At 36.4% G+C, this 18,489-nt stretch overlaps 1 protein-coding gene across 2 annotated transcripts; it reads left to right on the forward strand.

The window, feature by feature from the left end:
- Positions 1 to 4,467: 4,467 nt before the first annotated feature.
- alkal1 (ALK and LTK ligand 1) lies at positions 4,468 to 15,505 on the forward strand. Of its 2 annotated transcripts, none has more exons than XM_056252253.1 (5): positions 4,468 to 4,805; positions 7,632 to 7,685; positions 9,332 to 9,415; positions 13,657 to 13,730; positions 14,887 to 15,505. In XM_056252253.1, exons 1-4 carry the CDS (start codon positions 4,505 to 4,507, stop codon positions 13,719 to 13,721), a joined length of 504 nt encoding a protein of 167 aa, XP_056108228.1. In that variant the 5' UTR covers positions 4,468 to 4,504; the 3' UTR covers positions 13,722 to 13,730; positions 14,887 to 15,505. The 2 variants fall into 2 exon arrangements, with proteins under 2 accessions (XP_056108228.1, XP_056108229.1); XM_056252254.1 differs by having other exon boundaries at positions 9,335 to 9,415.
- The last annotated feature ends 2,984 nt before the right edge of the window (positions 15,506 to 18,489 follow it).

Below are 18,489 nucleotides of genomic sequence, written 5' to 3' on the forward strand. Positions count from 1 at the left end.
GAAAAAATAACAATGAAACACCTAACGAATGGCATGTGCAGCTACTCTTGTGTGCAGGCAGCGGTTGGAAAATCTGTCGATTTAAATCAGTATTTAATATACGTTTAGATACACAGAGTTAAATTCAAGAACCATCTTTATTACGAAAAATAAAATGCTTTAAGCAAAACTATTTACTTAAAGCTTTTGTGGAAAGGCGATAGGCTATTAGGCCTACATGTAGTTTAAGAACACACCGCTTGATGGCGCCAAACACAATATTTTTTTATAGCCGGCGAGGAAAGTTCACGAGGCATTAACCCTTTCATGCATAGTGGTCACTACAGTGGACAGCTATTAAAAAAGCATTTTCTTGAATTTGCAAGTGTTTTGATGGCAAAGTTGCACATCAATCTCTTCAGTGGACCCTGGTGCATCATCCTATACATTGCAACCAAGTTGCAAGCCGTTGTGTTTCGAGGTTTTCCCCCTCCAAACCAAGATGGCCAATGGTCAGTCAGACATGCCAAGTTGCTCCGGAATATCCACCCATTCCTTCTATCCTAGGAGACTCTTGTAGGTAAAAAAAAATATTGCAGCATCAAGCAATATCTAATGAGTCATATGACAGTAAAATTTTCCAAGTTTTGATTTTAGATTGGGAGAAAAATCTGATTAATCACTGTCCACTATAGTGGACCTCATGCATCAATGGCTATATTTCAGCTACAATTCATACTTATAATGTGAATATTGTTTTTGAAAATACTTAATCTGCAGTGACGTTTTTTTTTACTGTAAATAAATGTATTTGTATTATTAGAATGTTAATTTCATTGCCATCGAAAAAAGTTATGTGATTACATAATTTATGTGACTTATGTATTACTTTACTCATTTCATCAAAAAAGTAATCTAATTATGTAATGCATTACTTGTTAGATAAAAAAGTTATCTGTTTACGCAATGAATGTTGCTTGTAATGCATTTATTTACTCGTAACATCAAAAAGTAATCTGATTACGTAATGCATGTTACTTGTAATGCATTACTTTACTTGTTAGATCAAAAAGTAATCTGATTTCGTAATGTACTATATTGTAATGCTTTTCTTTACTCGTAACACCAAAAAGTAATCTGATTACGTAATGCATGTTACTTGTAATTAATTACTTTACTTGTTGGATCAAAAAGTCTGATTAGGTATACATGTTACTTGTAATACATTACTTTACTCGTAACATTAAAACAAATCTGATTATGTAATGCACGTTACTTGTGACACATTACTTTACTTGTAACATCAAAAAAGTAATCTGAATGCGTTATGCATGCCCCAACACTGCTAATTTCAGATGAGATTGAAAAATACGTATCGCTAGGTTTTCTCAGAAGAGGCCTATGCTAGAAATGTGTCTATCTTGAACATAATCAGAATTATCAGCTAATAAAGGTAAATTGACATACTCTGGCACACTGGAGGGAGCATCTGAGTGGTTTCCACTGTTGTACCTTGACAGGCTGTAGAAATTTCTGATGGAATCACGTCCTCATGTTCTGATATCAAAGATACACGAAGTGCAACTTGTATGAAGTTCAATTGCATTTGCAAAAATTTGAATTTATATTTTTTGTATATATTTTATAGTTTTCACATGATTTGATATAATTGTATTGATTAGTTTGTTAAATACACATACTTTATCTGTTTCATTATTGTATTATATTTAATATAGTATCTCTTCAGTTTAAACCATAAATGCAGGCTGTCCACTCAAGACAAGTGGACACCTGAAAATCTCTTTGGAAAATGTGTAAAAAAAAAAAAAAAAAAAAAAAAAAAAAATCAAATCTTGTTTTTCATGCCCTAAGAGCAATAAAAACACATAGGGAAAAAATCCTGACTGAGGTTATCATAATTCATGCATGAAAGGGTTTTAATACCCTTTAAAAAAAAATATATATATATATATATAATATATATATATATATACACATACATTTAGATACACAGAGTTAAATTCAAGAATTATCTTTATTACATAAAAATAAAATGCTTTAAGCAAACCTATTTACTTAAAGCCTTTAAGTAAATAGTTTTGCTAGTTAAAGCTTTTGTGGAAGGCCTACATGTAGTTTAAGAAAACACCGCTTGATGGCGCCAAGCACAATATTTTTTATAGCCGGCGAGGAGAGTTCGTGACTCATGAGGCATAACAAGGCATTAATACCACATATTATCTGGGGCGTAGCAGAACCAACTTTTAGATAACGGTGATTCTGTCACTTTTTTTGAAACATATTGCACGTGTTCTCTGGTATTAGTTACTTTAACATTCAGCCAATGCCAATCACAAGTGTGTCATCATGAGGTGAACCATCTCTCGTGCGCGTCTGCTGGAGGTTCAAATGTCCCGCCAGTAATCTGACGTTATCAGTGATGATCTTTGTATTCGTCCTTATTCATTGCCTTTTCTATCTGACAGGCTGGGAACTTGACGTTAAATACACTGCATAAAAACATTGGGCAATCCTTCTTTCAAACACACAGTGAAAGTAGCTATGTATTAAGAACGATCCAATGGTGGTGGTAAGTAACGTTAGGCTACTGCATTCCAATAATCATGTTTTTGGTATTAGGTTAAAGGGTATCATGGCACTGATTACGTGTTCACTTTAATATGTAAAGTTAAATGGTTACTTTAAAAGTAAAGCATAGCTTAAAATGTAGGCTACTCATGCAAAAGTGACTTCAAGTAACTGAAAATCTTTTTTTTTTATGTTCCTAATGTCAGCATGAAGCCATCTTGATGTCAAGAGAGGAAAATGCTGCTTCCTTCAAATTCCCATATGAGGAGCAGGTTCAGTGACATCCCTGTAAGAGCAGCAAGAGCTGTGTGAAATTGTGCCTTTTGACTTTGTACTTAAATAAATCAAACCGAGAAGGTGTTTTCAACTTTTAGGGATCCCCTGGATAGATCATTAATGGCACCAATTCTAGTTTTAAAGGCTATATTATAACAGCTTAAAACTATTTTTAGTGTCTGTTTGTTTGGTTGTTTTTTGTAAACACGTACATTTGATTGGTTTATGTGCATTTTTATTTATTTTAGGCTATAGTAGTATGCATTCTGAATTATAACTTATAATAAAATGAATGATTTTTCTGTTATGTAAATGAGAAGTGAGTCAACATTTTAGAATTTAAATTATATATCTTATTATATATTTTGCAATTAATATAAGCCGAGGTTAATTTAGCAGTTCATTCCCCCGAAAGTGTAAAATGTTATTACCATGACACATCATTACCAACACACACTGTATCAAACTTGAAGGGTGGCCAGATTTCCAGGACATGACCCCTGCAGGACCTTCACAGACCCCCATGGGGATGGGGGGGCTGGCTACAGAGAAATATTAAGAAGCTTAAAGAAATAACCAAGGTTCGACTATGAGAACAGATTGAGACAATGTGATCATTCATAAAATATTCGCCCTGCTTAATATCATTCCAATTAGACTATTGATTGCGTTTACTTGTAGAGATACACAAGTTAAGAACCCTGGAATGTATGCGTTAAGCGTGTAATACCAGCACAAAGCCAAGTGCAAACTATATAGTTGGGAGGTGGAAACAAGCAGGGCTTACCAGGATAGCGCGCTTAGTGCAGTCACAAGACCCGGCCATCCATGAACAAAAACATCCAGGCGTTAATTTCAGAGCTCGGCTACATTTAAGCGAGTATATTTGGATATATGGATACTTGAGGTTCCCCATCATTTCCCTGGGGGACGTGGCGCGATGGATATCTCCGAGGACAATTACGCGTCCAGCTCTCTGCCAGCTATGATTCTTTTAATAAACCTCAGAGAGGAGTTTTGAGACACTTTTTATAGTTATCTGAACTTCTGTGATGAATTTAAAACGAAAGGAGGGGCGAATGTCAAAGGAACTGACCACGAGTTGAGAAGAGAGAAAAAAACCTAAGAGAAAGATGTCTACATTTGCCACCCACCCGAAATCGATTGTATTACATTCAAGAAGCTTCGCACTTGACGTATAAAAACAAGACGCATGTTCTCAAGAAAGACACGAGACAGCAGAAACTGTTGGAGGATATATTTTTCTCTGACAACTTTGCGTCCGCATCATTAGAAGTACAAGCACCTACCAATAGGCTATATAATCGCGTAAGTTGCTATTTATTTTGCTTATGTGAGTACAAACTGTATAATTATAGTAAAGTGAACTGAATTGTTTCTCTGATTTCAAAGTTTAAACATGCTATACAGTGCGAAATAGTTGAATTTGGGTAATTTCATGTACATTTAGTCGGCGTTTTATTAAAAACTTAGGGGAGTTTTATTTAATTATTTATGCTTTATTTACTGTAAGGAGTGTTGCAGGTCGTGACTTATAGGTCGGACTCGAATCTACTGCGTAAACGCAGGACCACTGCGCCACTGCTTTGCCGTCTGAATGCGTGTTTTACGCACGTAGAACTTTTGGTACGAGGATATAATGACAATGTTCGCTTGTTTTGTTCGTTTATCAGGCTGGAAAGCCATGCGGGCTGAGAAGAGATGGCACATATTGTTGAGTATGATTCTTTTGCTCATCACCTCCAGCCAGTGCATGGACAGCAAGGAGGTGAAGGAGACGGAAAGGAAAACTCTTCTTAATCTAATCCTGCAAGTGATCAGGGACAAGCCCGCGTCCAGACGCATCACCAGTGGCCTCTACTCTGTCTCTCAAGATGTTAAGTTTTCCTCACGTGAAAAGACTGCACATTTGTCCAAGCCGGACAACAGCAGACCAATAGGTAAGCTGATTTGAGATCAGGTGATGATACAAATGTAATCCTGGGCATTAACTACTTCCTGTTAGTGGGAGTTTTTGCCTGCATACCAACTGCACTTTTAATGCTTTAATCGCGTAATGCATGGACAGCTGTTCATAACGGTCTTGTCTTACATAGTCTTGATTGCATTGCAGTGACAGCAACATATAACCTGTGGGGTCATTGTGAAAAATCCAGAAAAAATGATATGAAATTGGATTAAGGGACACTCTTTTGATCTGCAGAGGGTAAAACATGAATGTTCATGGTCTTATTAGACAGATCACATAATGCTCAAATCATCGGTGAAGATCTAAGGACTATTTAAAGACAAGTTTAAAAGCTTGAGAAATCATGTGTGCCATTAGAAAACTACTGTGCTGATGACCTGCATTTTGTGGGTAAAAACCTGATTGCATTTCAGCCATGTAAGACTATTTTGTCTGCCTAAAATTTGCCTCATGCATAATAACTTTAGTTATATCTGACATAATTTGATACCTTTGAAATCTTTCATTGAACCCAATTAAAATGACTTGTACAAATTGTATGTAATGGAAGCTGGAATAATAATACTCAAAGTACTCATTGTAGTTGCCAAAAGAGTGTTACCATTTGTGCTGTGAAGCCTGGACTAGTAAATATCATGATCATTTAGTAGATCATTACATTTACTGCAACTACTGAATGTTCCTTGTCATGACATGTTATAGTAGCTGACTTGTGGTGTGTTTAGAGGCATTTTTAGCATTTCTGATACCCTTGAGAATTGATCATTATACTCAAATAGAGATTAACTTGTTTCTGTATTGTGCTATTACATAGTTTCTTCACGGATTTTATTACATTTTTACAGTGACAGTTTTCTGGTTGGGCTGATTCAGAATTGTCTATTTAAATGTCTTAGCCATAAACAAAAATTACAAAAATGATTGACGTGCGTTGTTACACAAAAGTCGTGTGCCAAAGAAAGAATTACACCCATAAACATCTGCTATTGCTGATCTGGATGAACTTTGATTGAGTTTACTGCCTTTAAAGTTTTTCAATGAGACTGATTTTAATCCAGTGAAAACATGCTAGTTTTTAAATGTGAGTTGATCCTGATATCATGGGACTTTTGTATAATCCAAACTGCACTGTAGCCTTCTGAATAGAACAGCCCATTAGCCCGTTAGTCATCTTAAGACTCAGGTGCGACAACATGCGTATGGACCCGTAATTATATTAATAGTTGTTTGATAATGCATCATCATCATCACCATGATTGTCTTATTAAAAATGGGAAAAGCATGACCCACAGGCCACAATAGAAGAATCTGTAGGCATCATAAATGTAGAAAACTGCTGTATTTTGAATGAAAGAGGAACTCATTCATAACGCAGTCTTGGTTATCCTGTTCTGAGACAGGTTAAAATTAGCTGCTGCATGGATTTGTGGACCTGACATTGATAGGCATTACAACTTTGCATGCAATAATCTCCTTACTCCAATAGGCTGGAAGTGATATAGACTACATGTGGGGACAAGTATCCCAGGGTCGGGCGGGCCACAGATTGTACATAATTAGCAAGGACCCCAAGCCTCAAGCTGATTTACTGAGTGCTGGATTATCAATCTGGGATTTATTGTATATTTTGAATGGGGCAGTCCATCTTTATTATATCAAGCATGTAGTGACCACAGACAAACACATGACGTATATGACTGTAATCAGTCATATCATCATCTTAAGAGGGGAAGTTTTCCAAAAGGTTGTTGCACATTTGTACACTACAAGCTTTTAGGAGTTTGAGATGTGACAGATTATATCAATAGTATTTACAAGACTGTCTGTAAATTACCATTGTGGACCGCTGCAAATTAAAGTAATGTTTTCAGTTTTGCAAACGTTTTGGGGAGGTCATTAATAAGACAAATGGTTCATTAAGGATGTCTTTATTAAATTCACTAATAATAGAAGTCAGTGGGATATCTCTTTATAGATAGCTAAGGTAACAGTCTTGTACAATGACTTCAAGCCATGTGCTAGAGATTGTATTCAGTGCCTGAGCTGGACGCAAGTTGATGACATAATCATTCCCAGACTAAATACACTGAATCACATCCGTTAATATACCAGCAGTGTTTTTTATAGCCTATATCAGCGAAAAAAAGTCTTCATTTTCCATTTGAGATGTGATGAATAGCGAATGTATGTTAGTTGGCAGAGACTTTGTGTTGTTTAACTCATTTAACACTTACCCAAAGGGATACTCAAGTATTTTCCATGCAGCAGCATGGAACATTTACATTTTGTTTTGTTATACCTATAAAACAGATTTTAAAATTACAACTGTAAAATTAAAATATATATGTATACTGTCCCAGATTAAATTAATGAAACAACTAATTACAGGATTTATTTTAAAGAAAAGAAAACAAAATATGTAAAGTTTGATTTGGATGAGACAATTTGTTGTGGAGTATTTCTCCATATACAGTGGCAAATTTTACTCTAACTACTCCACAAAAATACAGTGCTCTTTCTTATTTTCATCCATAAAATGTCTCCAAATCAAGCTACATGCAATAGCAGCTTCTATGTTTCTCAAACTGCTTCAGTTTAACCCAAAGTATCAATTGCTTAATTCAGTTCAGTTCAGAATGGTCAAATTGCTAAATAATATCTAGCATTTTATGAGTTTAAAGAACACATTTCTGGTTTGGTGTCGATGAAGCCGTATATGAGCCTTACTGAATAGGCAGGGGTGAAACATTAACACAAAAACATTAACACTGTCTTTTTGTCTGTCCGTTTGTTTCAGATATTGTCCCAAGAGACATAAGCATGAAAGACAAATTTATAGAACATTTTACAGGTAAACAAAAACCCATTGCAATATATTTCATCTTTTTTAGTACAAAATATTTCATGCAGTCCTGTTGATGAGGTCGAGATGTGTGATCCAGCTCTGTTCAGAATAGCATATATAATACTCTTACTGTTTCTGCAGTGTATATAGTATACGGTCCATGCACAGTATGGATTTACCTTGTCATATGACCTGCTACCTTTGCCACATGTTTACTTTGTGAAATATTGTATCCCACAATGCAGTGCACTAAAACAAATCTCTTTCTTGACTCATCATTTGATTGGACTGGCAAAAGTTTAGGCTATTTTAACAAAATTGGATTGCAAAAATGTCCAAGATAATAACTAGATATGATTCATTGACTTGCATGCAACTTGATACATTGACAAATGTAGCTGGGTCATGTGACAACAATGTAGCATACTACTGTTTAAAATGTTTGATAATTGTGAAATAATGCTTCTGTTCACTTTTAAAAAGTAGTTGGCAGTATATAGTAGCCTATATTCTGTGCAGTATTCAGTACCTCTTTCTTTATTCTCATTATAGGCCTGTTTTTAAATGTCTCATTAAAAATGCAGTTTTCCTCATAAAACATAAATCCAGTCAAATAAGTTACGCCTGTAGGTTAACTGAGGTAAATTGCCAATTTTTTTTTTCAGGAAAAGCACATTTAAGATGATTATTCATTGCAGAATCTTTGTTATTATTCATCTACAATAATTAGTGTTAAAATCTGTTATCCGGAAGCTTATACAATGAAACTTTGTAACGGCTTTGCCAGAATCGGAATCACTAAGGCCATGTTTACACGGAAACGATCTGAAGAGAAAACGCAAAAGTGGCGTTTCGTTTTCACTTTTTATTCTGCGTTTAGACGAGCGTTATGGGGGGGGGGAAATCTGCGTGCATATGGAGACGCAAAAGTGTTAGAAATGCCATGTAGTATGCACTCCAGGCGGCTATAGGTGGCAATGTGAAGCACTGCCACACAACAACAACAAGTCCGTGCGCCTGCGTACAACCTTCCTTCTACTTCTCTCCCTAGTAGCGCGAAATTGAAAAGACTCTTGGACGTTTATCAGAGCTGCTAGGGCAACTTGAAGGTCCGACGTATGGAAATAATCCGACATGTTGGTTGTTATTTTCCTGTACTGGCGCATGCCTGTGACGTAAATGCGTACGCGACGAGAGCCGCCATGAGCAGATTTGCGTTTTTACCCGTTTAGACGGAAACACGATGGTGGAGCGTTTTTAAGATTTCCACTTTGGAGGGTGGTTTCACTTTTTTGCGTTTTTAAGCCCCAAAAACGCCGTCGCCGTGTAAACGAAAGGCACATCCGATAAAATATTATTACGTTTTCACCTGGAATCGTTTTCGTGTAAACAGGGCCTAAGTCTCTGCCCTTGTGATGGCATGTCAAGCGTTAGCATGCACTAATTCTCCTTCTGGGTTCTGTATAAGTGAAAAAGTTACTCACTTACAGCACCTTTACTTTACCATTCTCTTTGTTACGAGTTTGTGAGATTAGGCATAATGCTTGAGTAGACATTAAGTAGTAGTAGAAATTAAAAGCCGAATGATTTCGTTCACCAGAATATCTAATCCACAAAACCTATGATGATTGAAATCTTCTTCTTTTTTCAAGCAGGACCAGTCAAGTTTCCATCTGAATGCAGGACACATTTCCATAGAATTTATCACAACACAAGGGATTGTTCCAGACCGACATGTACGTATATATATTTAATATTAAAAAGATAATTCCCCCAAAAATGAAAAATGTCATCATTTACGCTCATGTCATTTCAAACCTGGATGATTATTTACTGCTACGGAACACAAAAAAAAGTATTTCTTTGTCCATAGTAAATGGGGTCCAATGTTGTTTGGACCCCAACATTTTTCAAATATCTTTTGTGTTCGGCAGAAGAAAGAAATGCATACAGGTTTGGAATGATATGAGCATGAGTAAATGATAACAGAATCTTCATTTTGGGTAAAATACATGACATGTTTCCCTGCAGACATAGAATTATGTTGCCATGACCTTAATTGATTATGTTGTATTATGCTGGATACAATGTAAAAGTAGTAAATAAAAGAAAGATAATTGGAGTAAGTTTTTCTATTTAAAAATTTCATGTTTAATTAATTGTTACTTGCAGTTTGAATATTTTCTACAGCAAATTCTTTTCATTGTATATGTATGTGCTTGTGTTTTATAGAGTCTATATAAATGCTGCCTATGTTTCTATTTGTCTTAAGTAAAACAAAATGTTTTGACAGGGCGTTACACCGCAACGAAAATGCTCCTCCACCCTTAGTCCTCATGGACTTTGTGGCGTTCAGGAGAGATTTAGATTTTTCCAATAAATAACGCTCATCTAATGGACCATCCATCGTGTTACTCTGTATAGAGAGCAGAAATGTCAAAACTAATCAGATCTCTTATTCTTTAACTGTACTCAATTTTATATTTCACAAAAAAGAGACAAACTAGTTGGCCAAAATGATGATCAAATTTATATTCTGGGTCACAATAGTTGCCTTATTTCCCCTAGACATTGGTTGTTTAAGTGTTTGGGTTTTTTTAAAGAAAAAATACCCGTGTTAGTGGCCAGAGATGTTTTGTGAACTTGCTCCATGACCCTCCTCTGTTGTTCTCCATACTAGAGAAAGAAGGGTTGTGAAATTCAGCCTTAGATATTGTGGATATTTCTTTTCTAAAAAAGGATCTATGAATTATTGCAAGTAGTAGTAAAGAAAGTGAAGCATATGTATAACAATGAGATGTTATTTGGTACGGTGAGCTTTGTTCATGCATAACCGACCAGGTGTATTTGAGCACTTGGCAGCCATGAGGAACACTGGGAATGGCAAAAAGCATAATTATTCACAGCGAAATCAGAGATTCTGCCTTCAAAAACAATTTTTATGACTTAAATGCTTCCTAAACTGTAGTAAACTTATTCACGAGTTCATATGATAAAACATCATTAAGTTTTCATGTACGGTAACAGTAAATCTATAGCCATTCCAATGCCATATCCTTTTAAGATACATTAGTGTTTGAGTTCTGTTTTGAAATGTCACTTTTAAAGGAGAGGGAGGGAAACGTGGCAGTACCTTTGAGAGAAAATGACGCTAACAGTGCTTGGAACAGGACAGCAATGGGATGTTTAGACTTCACAAACACCATTAAGGGTGGAAGCATGTGGTGCTTGAACCCACACAGTCATTTTAGGCCATCAAGTACATTACTGGGGCAGAGATGAAGCTATTTACAGGGATCCATCTAACCCTTAGCCATGTTCATATACTGTATACATCATCCCGTGATGGTATGAGAGCCCCACTTAAAACTGAATTTCATCAGTGCGTTTGAAGTGGTGACGTTTGCTTCATGTCACAGCACAAGCCAGAGTATCACTAGCTACAGTTCCATCCACCTATTTTTATATGCATTTTGGGATATCGCATAAAAAAACGGCAGATGGAAACTCCAAGATGCGCAATTTTTTTTGAAAATGTGCGTAAAAAATGTAAGCGCTCAAATTAGGTGGATCATTTTTTTATTCGGTAAGAAGACGCATACAAACACATTTACAATATAAATCCCTCGATGCGCAACAAAAGAACTTTTGTCTTTGCCTCAACGGTGGATGTGATTGGATAACTGGACTAATCAGTGGAGCAATTTCATTGCACAGCATCTCAAATGTTGGCTTGATCATTCTGAAATGCCTAAGCCAAATTCTGTCATCAGAATAATTTGGTATAATGACCTCCCAGAAGTGCCTCACATGATTGCGTTCCCAAACACCAGGCATCCGAACGCAAGATAACATGACAGTGTTTATTGCATTTCATCTTCACGCTCTGAGACCAAAGTCATTTATGATGTACAGTACTTCTGACAAAGGAGATCAGAGTGGCTAAGAGAAACTACTCTAAAAAGCTAAAACCCTAGTTTTCAGCCAACAAACCTACATCAGGCTTGAAAGACATCACCAAATACAAGACACTAGACTTGTGGTCAAGACCGCCTAAACCGAGACCAAGACACTCCAAGACCAGAGGGTTTCGAGACCAAGACAAGACCAAGTCGAGACCAAGACCAAGTCGAGACCGGAGGGAAAAAAACAGACAGTGTTGAAGCTAAGTAATAACTTGTAAGATTTTGTTTTGCATTGCCTGCCTATCTCTGCTGATTTCGAAGTCTCCAAATGAATACATTTTGCAACTTTTAAATACATAATTATATATTTAAAAACGAAATTATAGGCTTAAGTGCAGGATCCGAAAGTTGGTCGTTTTGTCGCTATGGTTACACACACACACACACACACCGTTGGCGGTGCGCTCAATGTCATCTGTCAGTTGTGCTGTGCAGTTACCCAAAATCTCCTGAATGAAGTTAAAACCCATCATGTCACTGATATGTGTTTTACTAAATATTAATACATCAAAAACTGTACATGATAGGCCAATGTGTTTTTTTAAATCAAGTGATCAAAGTGCTCGTTGCTGCTGCGATCAGTGGCGTGGATACAGTGTTTTCTCGTGTGGCTCGCGCACACCGCACTTGTCTTCACTCGGACGCGCACTTCAATCCGTTGCGGATATCGCCGTGGATATTGTAGTATTGTATTGCTAAATCCCCCGACCACTGTCTCGATCTGAGACAGAGAGACCTAGACAAGACCGAGAGGTCCGAGACCAAGACAAGACCAAGACCAAAGACCGTCAAGGCCGTGACAAGACCGAGACCACGTAAAAGTGGTCTCGAGACATACATCACTGCAAGACACCATCCCTGAGCACTGTGTTGAATCACCAACTCGCTGATGACCTAAATTAGTTTTGTTGCAGGTTTGAAAAACCCGGTCTTACACCCCACACCTGTTCTGACCTTCTCTCCATGTATTCATCAACACCTTCAGCCATCCCACTATCCCTCCCTTCTGCACTTACGATCTATGAAGAGGATGTATACCGAGTCTTCCAGAAACATTTCACCAGCATGAAGTCATTTAAAAGACTGGTGCTGGCCAACCTGAAGGACATCACTGGACCCTAGCTGGACCCCCTGCAGTTTGCTTTCGGACAAACAGGTCTATCTGTGGATGATGCAGTCAACATGGCACTCTACTACGTCCCGCAACATCTCCACAGACTAGGGACTTATGTGAAGATCCTTCAGCTCGGCTTTCAACACCGTCAATCCAACACTCCTCCAGATCAAACTAACCAGTGGATCACCAGCTTTCTGACTGTTCAACTCTGCAGTCAGAGTCTGTCCTCTGCACTTCTGTAACTGTCTGGTTCGGCTCGGCTACCAAATCAGACCTCAGAAGACTACAGCGGATAGTCCGAACTGCTGGGAGGATCATCTGTATACCCCTCCCTACTCTCCAAGAACTGAACTCATCCAGAGCGAGTAAAAGGGCCGGCAAAATCACTCTGGACCCCTCACATCCAGGCCACTTCTTCTTTGAACTGTTGCCGTCCGTACGGTGCTACAGAGCCCTGAGCACCAGAACAGCCAGGCACAAGAAAAGTTTCTTTCCTTGGGCCATCTACCTCATGGGCAGTTAAATGCAATAAACAATGGGCAATAAACATGTGCAATACAACACTATTCATACTTAAATTTATTTAGAATACCATACCTCTTATTCACATTCCCTTGCATTTGTATAACATATCTGTACATACTGTACATAGAAGTTTCTGTCATCAAGAGAAATTCCTTGAATGCGTTAGCAATAAAGCTCATTCTGATTCTGATTCAGTGGGAAAAAAGAGCCATAGTGGCTTCCCCGATTGCAGCAACTATCATTTTTATCACAAATGTTTGCAGCAATTTCCCAGGAAGTGACGATTTTGTTCTCAATGCTAACATAGCTAATGCCTGTTTAACGTTCTGAAAGTAAAAATTCCTTGTTTTCTTTTTCTTGTCCCCAACAGATTATAAAAGATGTGCACGATTGCTAACAAGGCTAGCTATGAGTCCCCTTTGCACACAATCATAGAAACCGCATGTAAGTACAACGTTTTTAGCTGTTTTTAACTAGTTATTTGTAACCAAGGTGGAAAATCTGTTAAATTTCTTTATTCAATCCATATAATTTTGACATGATCATGCATATTAAAAACATTTATGTAAAAGTAATATAATATATAACAACATTATGAATATTTCATAATTATATACATGCATATAACATTATTTATTTATTTTCTGAAACAAGACAACTGCAACATTTGTAATATGATAGTCAAGCCTGCTCCCAGTTACTGTTGGGAACGTTTCGCATGCTTTTTTAACTGAAACCTTCGAAGAAATATTGAGTAAGATGTAATGTCAGTTTAATCATGGCCATCTGGTGCTTTGTAACACATTTCCATAGTTGAACCAACCACTTTGAAGAAATTATACACAAAGTGATGTGACAAAGTTACTCAAGAGTCTATCTTGCAATTAAAATGGCAATTAAATGTATAACGACTTAAAGAAACTGATTTGTATGTCTGTATTGATAAAAAGCTGTGCACTTAAATCTATAGCAGATGTTTTCTGGCTTGTGTTGTAATTTTTTCCTGGTAGATTGTACAATTTAATAATTGTATATTAGATTTGTATAATAAAACGATGAAATCACAATCTTGACAGTCAGTCAGAGCTTGTGTGTAAAAGAATCAAACATTATTCATTTAATTCTTAGAAACATATTCAAAATAGTTCAAGACCAAACTGTGACGCTCCTGCGACATCATCGGCAGCATGACAGCTGTGGAATGAGACTTTTAAAGAACCTGTTAGTGAAAGGTGAAAGAATCCATTACCAGTCTGAATGTCAAATGATGTGGCTGGTGAATTACGGTGTTTTATTGGGTTATGATTACTCTTGCTCAGACTGGTTTTCCTTTGAATCAATTAGAAACGGTTAAATTGTCTTTTATGATGTGAATAAGTGATTTCCATTCAAGTGGAGAGTAATGCATTCAAGTCTGAAGTTCATTGTTTCTGTGTATGACAGGTTGAGTTGCTGGAACTTAGTTTCGTATGCTGTCTTCTTCATACACCTTTCTAACTGTAACTGTGTTTTAAAAGTATTGATTTAAATGAAAAGTAAACTTTAATGTGTAATGTGTAATAAATTAATAATTTGACACATAATTCTTTATGTGCCACAGGTCCTGAGGATGTAAAAGAAGAAACTCCAGAGATGTTGGAGTAAATTATTTTTTCCAAGGAAGTGCCTTCAAATCATTGCAATTAACTGTCATTGTTTTTATTTTCTGTCATTTCCATTTCCACAGTATAATTATTAATAATAATAATAATAATAAAATATTTTTTGCTTTTTACCATAATTTATGTTTGTTAAATGCTTTAAAAATGTAGTTTTTTAATAGCTTTGCTTTTTATATTATGAGTTTTAAGGAAAGTATTATTTATCATTGCAGCCAATTATTTATTTAAATGACCTGTAAATATTCTGTCCTAATTACAAGAGAGGATATTTGAATATGTATCTCATTAAGCCATTATTACTCTTAAATATATTTGTCCCAAATGTATTGTTTCTAATGCAAATCTAAAAATATTTCATCCATTACACTTAAAAAATATATATTTGTGTAGGCCTATATGAAAGTTTCGTACCATGCTGTCATTTTCATGATATCTACCATTGGCACTTATAGAAATTCAAATTATGAATTATTTCAAATTATGAAAACACATTGTTTGTTTGATAACAATGGTAAAATTGCACTGATGCTTTGAACGAATTAAAACATTCAAGCACTACCATTGTTTTTCTTGTTTTTTCTTCCTTTTTATGAATTAAAATGTTTATTATAAAAATGTTTGATCTGATGATATATTTCTCTAAACTAAAGCATTCCCATGGCTGATGAAAAATTATGTGTGAGCATGAAAATATGTTTTTGGTCTCTTTTAGCTGCTATTGGTGAATGATTGATTTTAATTATGACATTTTTCTATTCCCATAATTGGGCAGATTTCATAATAGCTGACAATCCATTTATTCTGTTTCAGGGGAAACATAAAATCATAAATCTGTCACAATATTATTCATCATTCCAACAGTGAGGCAAGTCTGTCTTGTTTGACTCAATTGCTCACATATTAATATGCTGTCAAGCATTTTGATTGCACTCCCCCTTTTCAGAAAAAGAACAGTTGAGTTATAGTTCTGAAATGGTTTAGCAAAACAATTCCAAAAGCTGCTTGTCTTTACTTTGCCTTGGATTAAAGAAACGTATCTGTTTGTTTTCAGCAGCTATGCAGATAAAACATATCTGAAGTGTGTGTGTGTGTGTGTGTGTGTGTGTGTGTTTAGCACTGGAGTAACAAGATTACATCTAAAAAAACACACAAATCAGAGTGGACTTAGCTTTAAATGAGCAAATAAACAAAGACTATTCTCTCTTGGAGATCCTGTTCTTGTATTAGGGATGACAAACATTTTGACATCCCCTTATGTGGGTTTTGCTAAAACAATGCAAATTAGATTCTTTTGAGATCAACTAAAACTGTGGCTTTATCTCTATCTCCATCGTAATCAAATATGTACCTCATCTGATCTGAATGGTTATTAACACAAACATGAAATGTGGCCCTGAGCTGAGTTTAATTGTTGTTTAGAGTGTGACATAAACATACTGAAGCGTCCATTTGAAAGCTGCCCCAGAACTCACAGTGCTACAAGTTCTCACGCCAGAATGTCTCTGAAAACTTATCAAAATAATTAGTATGGTAAATGTCTCACAGAATCTTGCTTATCAGACATATTTTTCTTTGATACACGTCTCTAGTCTGTTTAAAAGGGTCATATCATGCACCATATCATGCATTTTTTACAGTTATTTCTGTTCCCCGAGGTCCATTTATATATATTTTTCCACAATTTTCCACTCTTTCTCTGATTCTTAGAATTTATGGGTAAAAAGAGATTTTTTCACTTTCACATGTTCAATGAGTAACAGAAAAAGTTTTTTTCAGCTTAGTGCTAATAAATTGTCTTTTTTCACAACAGAGGAAGTTATGAATGTTTTTAAATTGCAATCAAAAGATCAATAATTGTTTGATTCTTCATGATATGACCCCTTTTAAATGTTCTCGATAAACCAAAAATTGCCTGACGCCATTGGCTTTCTGTAAAGAGGCGATTCTCGCTCCAGTGCTCTACAGTGAAACTCTGGGAAAGTAATATCAGGAAATAATGTCCCTTCACCATTCATCACTGTTATCTCGTGTGACATGGTCCAAGTGGTTTTTAAAGCCTTCTATGAAATAGGCTAGCTGTTGGCTTTACTGGTCCAGGGGAACATAAATCCTCAGACATTTAACTCTCAATGTCTGGCAACAAACAATTCACTGAAAATATATCTGCATCCCTCGCTCATTGACGGCTTGCATCTTAATTAAGACTCTGTCTGAAAGCATCAATGCATCACTTCAGAATGAGATGATTATGGAGTCAAAATGACAGGTATCTTGGGCTTTCACAAACAGTCTAATCAGATTCCAGCGCTATAAATAAGGTGGGGTCCATCGGGCCACTGCAGAGCCTTCTTCTCATCAGGTGGGCATAAACAATCCATCGTGATCGAAACGGGATATCACTTATCACAGAGACAAACAGCAGAGATTAAGGGACTAGACAGAAGACGCACAGGGGAGGATATGTGGGAGGGTGCTAACACAATTAAACCCAAACACACAATCCTCCGGTTACCGGCAAGCTGCCCAGTGCCCGGAGATAAGTCTAACAAAGGCAGGTCATTCCCTTATTCAGAGTTCTTCATCATTGAACCGAAGCGCCCCGGCTCCATTCATGAAGTGATGGATTAAAGAGTCTTTGTCCAATAGTTTCCCTGGTCATGATTCTCATGACCGCATCCTTCTCAGTGACTCACCAGAGAGATGATGTGGATGTGTCTATTAAAAGCAAGACCCAGACCTACTGACTTCAAAGATTCGTTTTTGTGTTAAGTAAATCTATAATCGCACATGCATTAATTGTGTGATTCAAGCACCGTCTAAAATAGTTTTATTTATTTATTATATTAAAAATATGGCAGTTCTGCACAAGTGCATTTACCTACATGCAAAAGGTAGCATGTTCAGTATGTGTACTAAGCAATTTCCACAAATAGACAATGAATGTGCGGCCTAAAATAGGACTTTTAAAATGAAATAGGCTACTTTTATTTTTTTTCAACAAATGATAAGTGAAAAATTAACCTTCAGAAAATGTTGATTGTCAAGTTCAGGAAGTCAAACTAAAATGTTAGCTTTATTAGGCTACTACTTTCTGTGTAGTAGTACTTTCTTATATAGGTTATCCAACCGCCAGAAAAACAAGCGTGAGACCTTTTTTACTACCGGTATACTGTGTTTGAATTTCCGTTTTCAGGTAGCAGCTAATGTTAGCTCTGTAGCCTATCGAAGAGTAGGCCTAAAGCTGAAGATTTACTTATTGTAGAGTTAACGAAAGTTATCATGAGAAGTGTGAAGCGGATGTCATAACAAATTTCTGTAGACCGGGAAGGTTTTAAAACGAGCTATACATTCATAAATCCGTAAGATCTTACCTTTATGCTGTGGAAATAAAAAACGGAAGACACCAACCAAAGATCGCAGCGCAGAAAAGGGGCGGGGCAAAATAAGGTCTCAAATTTACATTAAGCTGAATTTATTCAATAAAAATTTAGCTGGGGCTAGTTTGAGATCAAATGTTACCTTGTAGTTAATATATATTTCCC

This window comes from Rhinichthys klamathensis, unplaced genomic scaffold (genome assembly GCF_029890125.1).
Source record: "Rhinichthys klamathensis goyatoka isolate OS25496 unplaced genomic scaffold, OSU_Roscu_1.1 h1tg000094l_1, whole genome shotgun sequence".
Lineage (NCBI taxonomy): Eukaryota > Metazoa > Chordata > Actinopteri > Cypriniformes > Leuciscidae > Rhinichthys > Rhinichthys klamathensis.